At 44.1% G+C, this 15695-nt stretch overlaps 2 protein-coding genes across 6 annotated transcripts in view; one reads left to right on the top strand and one right to left on the bottom strand.

Moving 5' to 3' along the window:
• LOC115179825 (sodium-driven chloride bicarbonate exchanger) overlaps positions 1-2644 on the top strand; it is a 35461-nt gene extending 32817 nt beyond the window's left edge. For all 4 annotated transcript variants that reach the window (XM_029741640.1, XM_029741641.1, XM_029741642.1 and 1 more), the window contains one exon: positions 521-2644. In XM_029741640.1, coding sequence (XP_029597500.1) covers positions 521-581 — 61 coding nt within the window. In that variant the 3' untranslated portion in view covers positions 582-2644. The remainder of the gene's footprint in view (positions 1-520) is intronic.
• LOC115179824 (adenylate cyclase type 10) lies at positions 2642-15482 on the bottom strand. 2 transcript variants are annotated; one of them, XM_029741638.1, is made up of 32 exons: positions 15195-15482; positions 14924-15028; positions 14752-14790; positions 14501-14644; positions 13989-14194; positions 13789-13879; positions 13605-13693; positions 13181-13372; positions 12768-12889; positions 12309-12385; positions 11954-12143; positions 11685-11740; positions 11416-11587; positions 10952-11144; positions 10757-10843; positions 10359-10639; positions 9750-9961; positions 9454-9585; positions 8867-9154; positions 8408-8716; positions 8076-8118; positions 7766-7976; positions 7532-7672; positions 7253-7419; positions 6784-6940; positions 5975-6179; positions 5742-5838; positions 5099-5214; positions 4740-4857; positions 4309-4504; positions 3744-3932; positions 2642-3051 (listed from the first exon to the last, which is right to left on the bottom strand). In XM_029741638.1, the coding sequence occupies exons 1-32, from the start codon at positions 15349-15351 to the stop codon at positions 2833-2835; spliced, it is 5001 nt and encodes a 1666-aa protein (XP_029597498.1). In that variant the 5' UTR covers positions 15352-15482; the 3' UTR covers positions 2642-2832. The 2 variants fall into 2 exon arrangements, with proteins under 2 accessions (XP_029597498.1, XP_029597499.1); XM_029741639.1 differs by lacking the exons at positions 13789-13879; positions 14501-14644; positions 14752-14790; positions 14924-15028; positions 15195-15482 and having other exon boundaries at positions 13989-14072.
• Positions 15483-15695: the final 213 nt, after the last annotated feature.

Genomic DNA, 15695 nt, shown 5'->3' with positions numbered 1-15695 from the left:
CAGTTTTCTAGAACCAATATGCAGTTTATCATTGTATGATGCGGAGGTGACAATATGAACGTGATGGTCTTTTGTCGCAAGTGTGCCTGTAGTTTGAGTGTGGGACTTCAGTCTTAAGTACCCTGGAGCAACCTGTTATCTCTTGACCCATAAAGATCCACAGTAGAAACCAACTCAAAGTTGGCACTCAGGTCTAAACAAGTGTCCCAAGGCGTCTCTCTTTGTTTTGAATGTTTCATGCTCACTGGTTTGGGGAATGTGAATGCATGCGTATGGTGGACAGACACACACACACACACAGCATGCTCTGGTGTGGTTTGCCTCTGTGGTGGTTGGGGACAACTGCATGTCTAGGGTGGTTATGCATGATGGTAATATTACCCCAAGCCAATGGAGTGCGTGACACTTCTGCCATGCAGGGCTCCAATACACAATGCCATCCAGCTGGTCAGTTCAGTGGGATACTGTATGTCGTGTCTCCTCTAATGCTGTTTGTGACACATAGCCTTTTGTTTTCCAGTGGTTGTGAGAGAAGACATAAGAGGAAGGACTCAAAGTTGGACAGAGAGACGAGTTTGTGATCCATACCGGCTTCGTCACCGTTCTGCGGAAAATAACTCCTAACGTGCCACACTTGACCACCTCTGAACTGTGCTGCACCATGCTTTCTCGTCATGTAAGACTGTGTGTGTGTGGAACTCGTGTAAATATTTTAGAAACAGTGTTACCCTATGGAGGAACCAACAAACATTAACTGTGATTATTTTCTATGTATGTCAATGTATGGTGATACCAGCAACAGAGGAAGCAAGGAATTCATATTATTATGTCTATCTACCCGTGGGCCAATTTATTACAGATGTAGGATCTTAATTTGAGCACGTTTGCTACAGCAGGAAAAGAATCCTGAAGTAACATGAAATGTGTGGATTATAATTAATGGACATTTTTGTAAGGGCTGAACATATTTTCATAAGGTAAAATTAAGTCTGACATTTTTATGTGGAAATTACAAAACTTCAGACGACTTTTTAAACCGTAAATACACTACAAGTTTTACAAGTGTTTCTGCAACAGGGTGATCAAATTAAGATCCTACATCTGTATCAACCAAATAGTTTTTAAAGCAACCTTACTTTTTAATGGAATCGTTTGTATTTTGTATGTTTTTTCTATTTTTTCAACATAGTAATCCTTTAAAAAAATCAATTACATTATACAACGAAAATCTTGTTCATGGAATAATCGATGTGTTTTGTTTTGTAATTTGACATCACTGTCGGGTCTCTGCACTTAACGATATGAAAACAGTATACTGTCTATGTATCAAATTAAAGTGTTAAATGTACACTTTTTTTTCTTGAAATTTCATTTGTAAAATTTCACTGCCATTTTCCAGAAGATTTGTTGATAGTATTCTTTCTCCATTACAGTGGGGAGGCAGGCCAGTGTTATATTTCAGGCATTGGGGACCATTACATTCCAGTTAGCGTAGCAGCATAGCCCTGCCATTCTGTACCTATTGGGAATGTGATTCCTATAGGGTTTTAACCATAGACTGACAATGAACATCATGTAGTAATTTATAGGATCTCTGGTCTTAACGATCAAATTGTCTTTGAAGTCTTTAGATGACCGTGTAGAGATACAGTGGCTTCAGAAAGTATTCACACCCCTTGACTTTTTCCACATTTTGTTGTTACAGCCGGATTTTAAAATGTAATTAAATTGAGATTTTTTGGTCACTGGCCTACACACAATACCCCATAATGTCAAAGTGGAATTGTTTTTTGAAATTAACAAATTAATTCCAAATGAAAAGCTAAAACGTATTGACTCAGGGAGTTGAATACTTATCTAAATCAAGATATTACTGTATTTTTATTTTTTTACAGATTTGAATTTTATAATTCAATTCATTTTAATCCCACTTTGTAACACAAAATGTGGAAAAGGTCAAGGGGTGTGAATACTTTCAAGGCACTGTGCATGTGAGTTCCACGGGCATACAAATGTGTTTTACCGGCATATTGTTCCAGTCACCCTGTCGGTACGTTGTGTGATATCTTCTCCTGCATTCCAGTTTGTCTGACACCTACAAAGTGATGTTGTGTGCTGATTCTGAACTACCAGTAACTGTATTTAAACGCCTGCACAAAGGTGAATCAAACTTAGCAGTGTCTTTCTACAGGATGTTGTTGTTAATTGATAGAAATGCAATAATAGCTTTGTGAGAAAGGGCAAAATGTAATAAAGTGAAAACTCTTAACGATGTACAATACATAGTATATTTTATTCATGTGTAAAATGTTACTAATATGTTACTAAAAACTTTGAATTGGGGTAAGTGAAAACTTGTGGTTTTTATGTTGTCGACGTCTATCCCATTGTACTGTGTTGTTGATGGATTTTACTTATTAGAGAAATAAGAATGGATCAATATTAAATTTTGGCCACTTTACTTGTGGAAATCTGCCTTAAAATTTAGTATTGATAGCTGAAGACAAGTTTATGTTTAAGAGTTTATGGACTCATCTGTGGAAAATGATCAGTTCAGATATTTGTTGTTCTATTATAAATGTGATTTGTTATACGAGAGAAAGAGAGAGAAATGTAGGAAACAATAAAGTGACTGAAACATCCTTTCATTTGGTGAACGTTCATATCTTGGCCATCCATTTCTGATCGAGATTAAATGATACCGACACTCATTAACCCCAAACACACAGTTCAAAACCAAATTGGCAATGATCTTACTTCCTTTCAATCTGCTCCAATAGCTTTCCCCATATACACAGTGTTCTCCACACTCTCAATAAAGGAACTGGGTCTCTATCCTTGGCCTTTGAGGAGCTGGGTGTCCTCTGCCTTTGGGGCGAGGTGCAGGCTGGAGTTGTCAGCCCGGATCTCGCCCCCCACACCCACTAGGGTGTAGCGGGTGTGGGCCAGCTCCTCTGGGTCCTTCCCCCTAGCCTCCTCCCAGCTGGGCATGGTCAAAGTGGAAGTGAACCAGTTGCTGGTACTCTGCCTGAACACGCCGAACCACGAAATCTGAAGAGGTAGACAGAGAATATTCACAACATATTAGAAATGTCCTTAATGAAATAAATAATACATGCTAATACGCACCATACTCTACTTGTGTAGGTTATCAAGGATAAAATACATCTACCACAGTGGAGGCTGGTGAGGGGAGGACGGCTCATAATAATGGCTGGAACGGAGTCAGTGGAATGCAATCAAACATATGAAAACCATGTGTTCGATACCATTCCAATCACTAAAATTCCAGGCATTATTAAGAGCTGTCCTACCCTCACCAGCCTCCACTGACTTGTACTACATGGTGTACGACGTGTAACTGCAGTCTTTTTTAAATGCATGTGGTTGAGATTTCTGTTCTGTGTGTGATGACTGCATACACATCACAGGAGGTTGGTGGCACCTTAATTGGGGAGGACGGGCTTGTGGTAATAGCCAGAGCAGTATAAGTGGAATGGTATCAAATACATCAAACACATGGTTTCCATGTGTTTGATGCCATTCCATTTGCTCCATTCCAGCCCTTATTATGAGCTGTCCACCCCTCACCAGCCTCCTGTGAATACTCATTATACGGTATGTGCGTGAGACTGTACACTCTCTTGCCCGCATGCATTATCCCATGCCATGCATCCAGTACATCCTTCAGCCTGATTGTGTATGTGCCTTTGTCATCTCAGACCCTTCCTCCAGTACTGTACCTGGTTCTGTGTGATCCAGCTCTCCTCCAGCTTGTTGCCGTGCTGCTGACACAGCATTATAGCCTTGTTGAGGATGGCGTTAGCCAGGGCCTCGTGGCCCGCCAGCACGTACATGTAAGCTCTGAGGTGCAGCACCCGGGGCGCGTACATCTTGTTGGTCGAGTACTTCCGGTTGAACTCTGTGAAGTGCTGCATAAGAAATACTATGGCTGTTAGGACTGTTCCAGGGAAAACATTTATAATATGGGTGTCCGAGTTTTCTAAAGGTACATTATATACAACTGTGTGTGTGTGGGCATGTGAAGGCATATATATATATATATATATATATATATATATATATATATGAGAGAGAGAGAGTCCAAATGTGTGTGAGCGTGTGTATAAACCTGTTCATGTATATATTTTAGTCATTTAGCAGATGCTCTTATCCAGAGCAATTATGATTAAGTGACTTGATCAAGGGCACGACGGCAGATTTTTCAACTAGTCGACTCAGGGATTCGAACCAGCAACCTACCCGTCGCTAGGCTACCCGTCGCTAGGCTACCCGTCGCTAGGCTACCTTCTGTGTGCTCTGGTAGATGGCTTTGATGTGTTGGTTGTGCTCCACCAGGGCCTTTCTGAACAGCAGCACATGACACTCCAGGAATATGACCATGCCGTTGATGGAGTGGATGGATGAGGGAGCCTGTCGGGTCACTCCACAGGCCTTGGTGTAGAAGAAACAGGCCTTCTCCCACTCACACAGACGGGCATACCTAGGCCGAACGGGACACACACACACACACACACACACACACACACACACACACACACACACACAGCAAAGATAGTCGGGTGGACTAGAGTATAGCTTCGGGCTGCATTTCGAAAGGCACAACATTGTAGAACGTTCAGCTAGAAATATGTTATGTAGAACAGAAATGCCTCTCTGGCATGTAGAGAAAAGAATCATGTGCGCTCTATTTATAACACTTCTATCAGTCCACTCACCACAGAGCCAGAGCAGAGTAGAGGTTCATCATCAGACTCTTGTCAGCCACCAGGTTAGGGTCTGACTGGGACTCCTCCACAAAGGTGTAGCACTCCTCAAACGGACGGAAGGCAAAGCCTGGAACACACACCATGAGACCCAACCTATGCTAGTGGTCCTCTGTAGCTCAGTTAGTAGAGCATGGAGCTTGCAATGGCGGTTCGATTCCCAGGACCAACCGTACGTAAAATGTATGCGCGCATGACTAAGTCACTTCGGATAAAAACTAAATGGCATTTATAATTATTATCCATTAGTTCATTAACTAAGATATGTCACGTGGAGATGGTGTCCCACAGTGATGGAATATCCAACTTGCCTGAGTAGAGCAGGAAGTCAAAGCAGCCTGCATAGAACCAGCCTTTAGCCGTGCTGATGCGGGTCCTGTTTCCCAGGTACTCCAGACTCTGCATCAGCTGGACACACTCCTCATACCTGGGTATCATAGTATTCAACAGCAGACTTGATTTCTTTTTATTTCACCTTTATTTAACCAGGTAGGCAAGTTGAGAACAAGTTCTCATTTACAACTGCGACCTGGCCAAGATAAAGCAAAGCAGTTCGACACATACAACAACACAGAGTTACACATGGAGTAAAACAAACATACAGTCAATAATACAGTAGAAAAATAAGTCTATATACAAAGTGAGCCAATGAGGTGAGATAAGGGAGGTAAAGGCAAAAAAGGCCATGGTGGCGAAGTAAATACAATATAGCAAGTAAAACACTGGAATGGTAGATTTGTAGTGGAAGAAAGTGCAAAGTAGAAATAGAAATAATGGGGTGCAAAGGAGCAAAATAAATAAATACAGTTGGGGAAGAGGTAGTTGTTTGGGCTAAATTATAGATGGGCTATGTACAGGTGCAGTGATCTGTGAGCTGCTCTGACAGCTGGTGCTTAAAGCTAGTGAATAAGGTACACATCCCAGTAAAAGAGACAAGTAGAAGTAGTGCTTCACCTCTGTGTGAGGAGGAGGGGTGTGTGAAGGACAGCGATCACCAACATGTCCAGGCCCCGGTGGTTCGTCAGCTTGCTGATCTGCTCTGCTCGGAGACCTGAGAAGTGGAACTACTTTCAATACTGAAACTTTTTTGCTATTTATTTCTTCTCTGTCTGTGTCTGTCTGTCTGTCTCGCTTGCTTACACACTTATTTGTTTAAAGCGAACACACACATCCAGTCCTCTCCTCACCATACTGGATGGAGTCGTGCAGGGCTCCGGAGCAGAGCTTGACGATGGAGAGGGAGCGTATGAAGTAGCTGGTGAGGATCAGGCCCTCCATGCAGTCAGGCAGCTCAACACAGGTTCCACACAGCATCCTCTCATAGATCTGACACCGCTCGTCCAGACCACTCAGCTGACAGTACTGGAGGTAGTCGATGCACGAGAAGATGATCTAGAGACAGAGGAGGTGTGTCTGCGAGTAAAAGAAGAGTGTAGGGGTGACTGTATACCAGGGTTCCACAACTGGCGGCCCGCGGGTGGTTTTATTTGCCCCCCCCCCCAAGTTTTCTGAGCAAAAAAACATTTTATTGTTGGACGGACTAAAAACACCAGGAAATCAGCTGCAAGTGATTTTAATTTAAGAAATCTGTTCCCAAGTATTCCCACTCGTTATAGAGAGAAAGGTGATCGTATACAAATGTAAGCAAGGTTTGAAATGATTATGTTTTAGTCAAACATTATAGTGTATCTGTTTGGGATTCTTGTGGTCAATGTGCAGTCTACAAATGATCAGTAATTACAAGAAAATAATTGTCCCGTGGCTGAATCTAGTTGATGATCCCTGCTATATACTCTCTTAAGGATGGAAGACTTAGAGAATGATGACAGATAATCTGTATTTCCTGATGAATCAATCTCTGAACAGTGTCTCTCTTTCTCCCCCCTCTCCCTCTCAACACACTGAGCCGTGTTGTGTTTGAGATTCCCACTGACCGAACAAACCCATTTCCCCCCGTTTTCCTGTAAAAAACAGAGAAGCAGAGTAAACAAACCACCTTGTTCTCCTCTGCACTCTTCTGGGCTGAGTTCATCTCCATAGTGATGGCCAGCGATGCATTGAGCATGTTCTTGGGAGCTCTCCTCATGCAGCCGATCTGCCACATGTACGACAGACAGCAGATCTGCTCGTGGAGGAACGCCAGCTTCTTCTCTCTTTGGACACCAAGACAACAATAACATCTAAACAACAAAACCTTTAAAAAGTGGCGCGTGCACACGATTGTAAGACCCCCTCAATTGATGGTGGAGCGCCTACATCACCACTGTGCTAGAATTTATTTTTATAAAACTTTTTACTGTTTGAGTTGAATGCAGATAAATGATGAAACTGTAGGTTGCGGTATGTTGTAGTATTTTGTCGTCAATAAATGGAAAATAGTTGTTATTATAGTGCTTGCTGTATATAAAATATCTATATATTAATTTGTTTAATCTTTATAGGGCCTTGTTGAACACAGAACACACCCAGGGTTGTCAGCGTTCTTGGATCTGTAGCACAGACTCTTCATCTTCTCACAGACGTACTTCAGGGACATGGCCACGCGATTCGTAGGGAGACGTCTGTTCAGGAGCCGTAGGGCGCTGGAAAACATGCTCTCAGCCTCCTCGATTTGGCCTGTGTTGTACAACACCTAAATGTACAACAAACTGTACACTTTAGTTTGAAAAAAAGCACTATTTGTGTATAAATGAAAATCATTATTATCCTTTGAGAGCATAAATAACATTTCAGTGAACTCTTACCTCCCCTCTGAGACGGAAAATACAGGCTCTCTCAAAGTTGTTGATTTTCACTTTGACTTTCGGGTCAGCAGTCTCAAAGGCTGGCTTGCCCGCTTTCAGATTATCCAGTATGATCTTGGCTTCGTTTAAATAGGACAGGGCCTGTGAGAGAGAGTTAGAGTATTTCTGTATGCGCGTGAACAGATCAGAAAAAAAGTTTAAAGGACACACACACACACACACACACACACACACCTTGAGGTTGTTGGAGAGGTAGGCCGAGGCTGCGGCGGCCTCTAGCAGGTAATAAAAGGTTTTGGGTACGTCGCCCACGCCCGTGCAGTGGCGCACCATGGGGCACAGCACACACTCCGTAACCTGAGCACACCTACACTTCCTGGTTCTGTCCACTGTGTTGTACTCATTCACCATAGAATCTAGTTTCAACAGGAACTCGTCCTCCTTACTGACACACGCAAACACACAAATACATTTGTTATGGAATCAGCCCACTTGTATTTCTGGCCATCTGATCTGGGACCGGGGGTAGAGTATAAAACCTTACCTGTTGGGATGCAAAGGGCTGACCTGGTTCAGTTGTATAGTCTCTGAGAGGTGGAGAGGAGAACAACACCAACAGCACACGTCAAATCAACCCTCTATGGTTCCTTAGATCAGTTGGTTACAGCGTCACTATTGTCAATCTGAATGAGCGTGTGTGTGAAGTGTTTGTGTGTGTGTGTGTGTGTGTGTGTGTGTGTGTGTGTGTGTGTGTGTGTGTGTGTGTGTGTTTGGGCGAACATGAGTGTTTGCGTCTGTCTCTCAGGGAGTGTTTGTGTGCGTTTCTCAGCTTGCGTGTGCTTCTCTAGCGGAGAGGTCAGTGGGTCCATCACTCACCCTTGGGGAGCCCCAGTGTACTTTGGCCCAGGAACAGGGCCTCCCCAGACTCTTGTATGTTTAGCAAACTCGGGTGGATCTCGATGAGGTTGTTCCCTATAGCCGCCTTGTGCCCGAAGATGAACTCGGCGATGCCGCAGTCCCTGCAGCGGTGGGCCTGCTTAAGGAGGTAACTGGCACACTTCTGGTGGATCTCTCTCTTCTGCTCCTTCAGCCACAGCTCGTAGGCCGTCTCCTTGACCAGGGCCGTGCAGAAACGCATCACCCTGCAGCGCCACACGCCGTCCACACACGCCTTGCCTGACACTTCTGAGAGGGGGGGCGAAGGAGGAAGGGAGAGAGAAATATACATGAGAGTGGGAGAGAGATTTGGGGGGAAGAAGGTAGAGAGAGTCAGAGGGGAGACAGAGAGAGGTGAAACTTGTCCTTGTCTGCGCTAGCCTCAGCTCCACTACTGACCTTCACGGATGTCTTCTTGGCTGTCCTGGACACAGTAGCAGTTGAGCGCACCCCAGCACTCTGACTCCTTGGTGAGCTGCTGGGTGAACTGCTTGGGCTTGGAGCCGCACTCAAACGTGCCTGACTTGAACAGGGAGGTGAGCGACAGGTTGAGCTTGTCGGGGTTTTCTGACTCTGGCAGGATGTTGATGAGCATCTGCGTGGTGATGGTTTGGCCGATGATGGCAGCACACTTCACCACCATCTGGTCGGCCGGCTGCAGGTGGTCTAGGTGGGCCAGGGCCATGCCTGAATAGAATTCCCTTTTATTAGTAGATCAGTTGGTAGAGAATGGCTCTTACAATGCCAGAATAGCGGGTTCGATTCCCGGGACCACCTATATGTAAAATGTATGCATGCATGACTAAGTCGCTTTGGATAAAAGTATCCGCTAAATGGCATTTATTATTAGGCCTATAGACATGCCTGAACAGAAAACATCTTCAATGATTTTAGTGTTTTATTTATGAGTCATTTCTATCAAATAGGACTAATGAGATGAGGTTGCATTGTGTTTGGGGGCAGAATGCAGGAACCCTGTACTACACCTTTCAATGTCAGAGGGATGGGAACTTCGTGGAATTTGGCAGCTTCTCCGACAAAACAGACCAAAGCCCGGTCAACAAAATGGTCCAGGTCTGTGATCTTGCGGGATTTCAACATGGATGCCTTGGGTGGCCCTGCAACATTACAGTGTTTCACAAACAAGGGTGTTGATTGGCTTGGAAACCTGCCACTCATATATTCTCAGCCAATAGGTCTGTCCGTTTCACAGACAAGGGTGTTAATAGGCCGGGAGACCTCCCACTCAAGACATTTTCAGCCAACAGATCCATCTTCCTACCCAGCGCTCCGGCCCTGGCGTCCTCCTCTTGCCACACCTGGCTGGGTTTGGAGCTGTGTACCACCAGGGTGGGCTCAGGGAACAGGATGTCTACGTCTTTAGCCTCATTCTCCCCCTCCACCTCCTCGATCACGATCAGATTTCCCAGATACAGACTCTTCAAGAGCTCCTCACAGTAGTATGGAACTCCATGGCTTCTCTCCACCAGGAACCTATAAAACAGATTACACTTTTAATTGATACATGTCATGTCTTCATAAGGTAACTCCAGCTTCTTCTGTGAGATATTCCTGCACTGAGACAATGACAGCCTTAGAATGAGTCTTAAAAAAATAGCTATACAGTCGACAAGCCAATTCAAAAGTGTACATTCAAATAAATGACTTTTTTACTTCCTCTGGAATTCGATGCTTCAGTTGTCTTGGAGGAGTCAAAGGTCAAATTGGGGTGCTTATATTTGTCCTGTTTCACAGTTTCACCGCATGTACAAGTGGGTAACCTGAACGTGTGTGAGGTGTGAAACTCCCAACTCCCCCTGAGACACCCTTGGTGAGTCGATATGTGTAACGTACGTATATTCACACAGTGTGTGTGTTTGTGTACACGTACAGCTCCACCTCGCTAGGGATGCGGACCACCCCCAGGATCTGGCAGGCTAGCTGGGCGATGACGGGGGGCTCCAGCCCAGGCAGGTTAATGTAGAGGGTCCGGGGATCCTTGATGATGTGGCTAAGCTCCAGGAAGGGCCCGCTCTGACTGGTGTGGGGGAGAAGGGCCATACACACCAGAACCGAGGATTTTTCACATGCTTCGAGCAGGAAGGCCAATGACGCTCGATCCACAAAGTGAGCCTGGTCCAGCACGTACACGCACGCCTCGTCCTTGGCGAACTGGACAGACCACACACGCGTAGCTATCACGAATCAATTGAATTCTAAGTCATCAAACAATCAATTGCCACCTAAGTCACGTTTTTACACCATCCACGTTATTTTCTTCTACAGTACCTTGCAAAACAACTCCAGAAAGTAGTTCCTCATCTTCTTGTTCTTCGTTTGGCTGTCCATGAGTGACACATCCTTAGACACAGGAAACTAAAAGCACACAACAGATCTTACAGAAAAGACCTATCTACCCTCGTTAGCTACTACGATACAGAGTAATAACTTTTAGAAAAGCAACGTTCAGAGATCCACACCTACCTTGACTAACAGGATATCATTGAGAAGGCAGAGGTTCTGCCTCATCTTTGGGTCTAGGATCTTGGAGAGGAGGACTCTCTCTCGCTCGGCGTAGCTCTTACAGTTCTGAACTGACATGACGATGGCCAGTAGGGTCTGGAGAGCGTAGTTGGACTGCTTGATGTCCGTCTTGGCCAGCTCAAAAGAGATCACTCTGAAAGAAAGGAGACAGAAGAAATGCTTTCCAATCCCCCATTGTTGATGTCTATTTTTCTTTGTCACTACTGGGGTTGACTTACAATGAAATTAAATGACCACAGCTTGGGATATAGCACATATTTGTCGTATTATCAACTAGCCTGGTGTCAGATCTGTTTGTGCATTTGGCATGACAATGACCATCGTAGTTGCTAAGACCTGAAGTGGGACCAGGCTAACTAACCAGGCTGATCTGGGACCAGGCTAAACTAACAGCTGGCACTGACCTGACTCCCTCCTTGGCTGTTCTGTATACCACCTCAGCCAGCAGGCGGCTCTTGCCATAGCCGGTAGGTCCCTCGTAGATCAAAACATTGTTGTAGTTCTTGTGACCGGCAGCCCTGGCCTCCAAGAAGCTCTTCAGCATGCTGGAGTACACCTCGATTTCTTTCTCTCGGCCTAGGGAGCATTTGAGCGCAACAGATCATTCAAATCAATGTGATCTTCCACGATGAATGCATGTCATTCATAATCGTCAATACTTGAGAAAACTCACCCAAAAGAGGATATCCCTCCTCTCTCTCAACAGACATAGGTGCTTTACCAACAGTTCTGGAGATTAGATTTTGTTTTATAAGCATGTATGAACCTTTATAATTCCTTATTACAATTGCAATATGTCTCATTATGTAGCTTTTCAATACAAGAAAGCCACAATACACTTAATTATCTAATATGACAATAGTACAGTGCTCAATATGAAAGTGAGTACCAGTCAAGAGTTAATGGACTATAAATTATGTTGGTCACATCAGATGGTCGTACATCGGCTGTTTATTGGCCATGAACTGATATAGGACTCCAGGGTTCTTGACTCCCTTCATGGCTTTCTTGGGCAGCTCGTTAAAATAAAACGGGGGCAGCTTTGAGTAGTAACAAGTCTCGCTGTCACATGACACCACCCCGGGGTAGTGCATCATCAGCCGTGCCGCCAGGTTCACCTTACGACCAATCACTAACGGCAAAGGACACAGAGATAGAGTTCAAAGTTCATAGGTCAAACTCTGAACATATTAGTATGCGAGTTAAAATAATATAAAAGAGTCTACAACAAGTTATAGTAAGGTGGCAGTGGCAAAGCACAGTTCCACCTGAGAGTTCAAGAGGATGTCAAGGGTACCTGTGTATTCATGCCTCACTGGATGTCCTACTACACCACAGAACACTGGGCCTGTGGTTACTCCAACAGAGACAGTCCTGTTGGACAACATTGGACTTTTTGTTAACTAACTATACAACATATTGCACTCAAGTGTAATACAGGTGTAGGATCTTAATTTGAGTCAGTTTTCTAGAGCAGGAAAATAGTCCTGTAGCAAAAGGAAATGTGAATTATTCTGTGGATTATAATTCATGGTCATTTTTGTAGGAGTTTATACATTTTTCGTAAGTGAAAATCAAGTTGAAATTACAAACTTCAGAAGCCTTTTTAAACCTCAAATACACTACAAGTTTAAAATGTTCTGCATTGCAGGAAAATGATCCTGCAACAGGGTGATAAAATTAGAATCCTACATCTGTAGCTTGATAAAAATGAAAGGCATGTGGTCCTAGAATACTAGGATCAAATGGGCCTTACTTGAGGCTGCGGATCTCTTTCTGGCAAAGGTCATGTACTCCATAGGCAGCCTGTAAGGCGTGGGCACTCTCATCCTCCCGCTTGTCCCCAGGGAGCCCAAACAGACAGAGGAAAGTACAGCCCTGCAACAAACTCCTTGTTATTTAAAAACATACAGCGGGTTTGACTGAAGAAGAAAGTCTTGGTGAGTGCACCCGTTGTTTCTGTTTAATTGTGTTTGGAGTTTTTCTCATTGCCACCGGGAACAGAGAACTGCTGGGGTGTATTCATTAGTTCACACCGTACCAAAACATTTTGCATTTCTTATTGGACAAGTTCAGGGTTAGTCCCTCCCCGTTTCAGCCTGTTTGCGTTCATTTGGTTCCTACTGAATAAACCCCCAGGATTCCACCTTGAACAAACCACTAACGGACCTTGTCGAACATGAACACTTTGTTGACCCTCCCGTGGTGCTTGACTATCTGCTGACCGATGCCAATGGCAGCCTGGTGGATGGTCATACACTGCTCCTGGTCACTCTCTCCTCCCTTGAACTGCATGTTGACAAACACTATGGTGGCCGGACGCATCTCAGAAAGATACTCCAGAGGCTGGTCGTCGTCTATCTAATGAGGGAGGAGAGGTCAGAATACAAAACCATGGCTACGTTCCAGTGACCGTTCTAGCATACTTAATAGAATGTTTACTCAATACGTTTCTTAATTCTAGCTAAGTAGTAGTGTGGACATTAAAACAGAGCCTACATTTATACATTCACAAATAGTGATTCTGATTTTGAAAAAAAGGGACAACTTTTGCTATTGTAAAGAAAGAGGACGGTAGTAGGTAGGTTCTTACCTTCTGCAAAACCGTTTTCATGATGTACATGCGTAACGTTTTCTCAAGCTCGGCGTTTGGCATCAGTCGAGATGCTCTCCTCACACAATCTGTAGACCAAAAAAAGGACTGGTTAGGATGTTACAACACAACCATGCAAGTAGAAATATCACAGGCTGATATCTAGCTACTCTCTTTACTGCACCTCTTGCTACTTTTTCATGCTCTACAGACGTTCCTATTGAATCCTGGTACTTCTCAACAGAGAAACTGGGCTCTCGCTTGATGTATCGCACCTGCATTGAATGACAACCATTTACATATAATCATCTAGCACCACCTGCCTACTTGAAACTGCATTCATCATAACTGTATCCATCCATCCATCCACAAACACACACACACCTTCACGGCTCTCTCGTTCTCTATGGGGTCAATGGCGATGTTGTCCCTCTCACATAGTTCCCAGGCGTTAGGTGACAAGATGATTGTGCTGGCCACCGCCAAACCCTCTGCCAGCCGCACCTCGTCTACCGCCCGGCCAATCACCACAAAGTACTGACTGATCTCGTCTCCTACGATCACCTTGGAGAGCTTCCCAGCAGATATACCTTAGGACAGCAGAGGAGAAAGGGTATCATATTTGAGGTTCTAGTTGCCTATAAAGTCAAGTGTAGCCGGATAATAAGGGCACAAATTCACAAAGAGTAGAGTACTGATCTAGGATCAGGTCCCCCTTATTCAAATCAAAATCAAATGTTATATTTAGCAGATGTTATTGCAGGTGCAGCGAAATGCTTGTGTTCCTTATGATTTAAAAGGAAAAACTGATCCTAGATCTGCACTCTTTGTGAAAACAGGCCCCGGTGTTATAGCACAAACATGTCTCTCGGCCTGTATGAGACTCAGACAAGCACCTATTTTAACTTTCAGCTGGCAGCCCACTTCAGTCTCCCGGACTCCACACTGGTCCTGGATGTTGAGGCTGCATTTGACTACCAGGGAGATTACTTCACTGAGCTGGACTCTCTCCACCGTCCATAGAGCCAAAATGGCATCGCCTGTGATTAAAAGTTGTTTGGCCATGAAGAGTAGAAAAGCACTGTAGCTAGGAATTGTGATCATGGTGAATCTGTGTCTCAAAGCTGAGAGGGAAGCCTATTGTTACCTGCATAATTCAGAATATCTCCTCCGGCATCAAGGATATCTGAAATACAGGCAACAAAGCATTGCTTGGTAATTTTTTTTTTTGACTAACTTAATCTAAGTTAAGTTAACTAACGGTACATCACGTTAGATTGATATTGTATTGCTTTAATAAAAAAACATAGCTAACTTACGACTGACTATTTCCCCAATGTAGCTGTTGAGTGTGCGTGTCAACTCGTCTGCTCCATAGCCTTTCTTGCTACTCAAACTGAATTTCTCGGTCAGATTAGTGAAGCCTAACAAAACATACAAAATGGATTAGTTGACTTCCAGCTAGTGGGTTAGCAAACGTTAGCTAGCTAGCTTCTACACGTAGATCGACAGGGAATTCCAGCTCATGTTGGCTAGCGAGGTAGCTAACGTGGCTAGCTACTGTAGCTAAGGAGATTTGACATGGCTTGCCTGATACATCGGCGAAGAGAAGGACTCCATGAAAGTTCTCTGCGTAGGGGATATCGTTGGTGAGGGTGCTGTAGACAACAAGGTCGGGTACATGGGCAGCTATTTTGCTTATTTTGTACGAGTCCTCTATCTCACCATCTCCTTTTATCCAACCCATTTTAGCTGTAGTTTAGGGGCATCATGTTTTTCCGTTGAGCGAATCTGAACGGTCGTTTTTTCCGTGAACGTTCTAGAATTCAGATTTCACTACAAACTGGTTCACCAATTCAAAAAGAAGTAGCTATTATAATTTTTGTATATATATATAACTAAACGTTACTTGAATGCCATGCATTTTGGTTTCAGAACCACGGACAGAGCTTCTTTGAGACGCAAAACCAGTTTCTCCACTCTAGGCTTGTACATAAACTGCGATCATTGATTGGCACAACAGTTTTCTTCAGCACCATGAACTGAAATAGTTTGGGATTCCATTGGTATGGATGCATGGCTAGTCAAAAA

Source organism: Salmo trutta, chromosome 39 (assembly GCF_901001165.1).
Source record: "Salmo trutta chromosome 39, fSalTru1.1, whole genome shotgun sequence".
In the NCBI taxonomy this organism is placed as follows: domain Eukaryota; kingdom Metazoa; phylum Chordata; class Actinopteri; order Salmoniformes; family Salmonidae; genus Salmo; species Salmo trutta.
The sequence above is the reverse complement of the archived record's forward strand: the minus strand, read 5'-3'. Positions and strand labels throughout refer to the sequence as shown.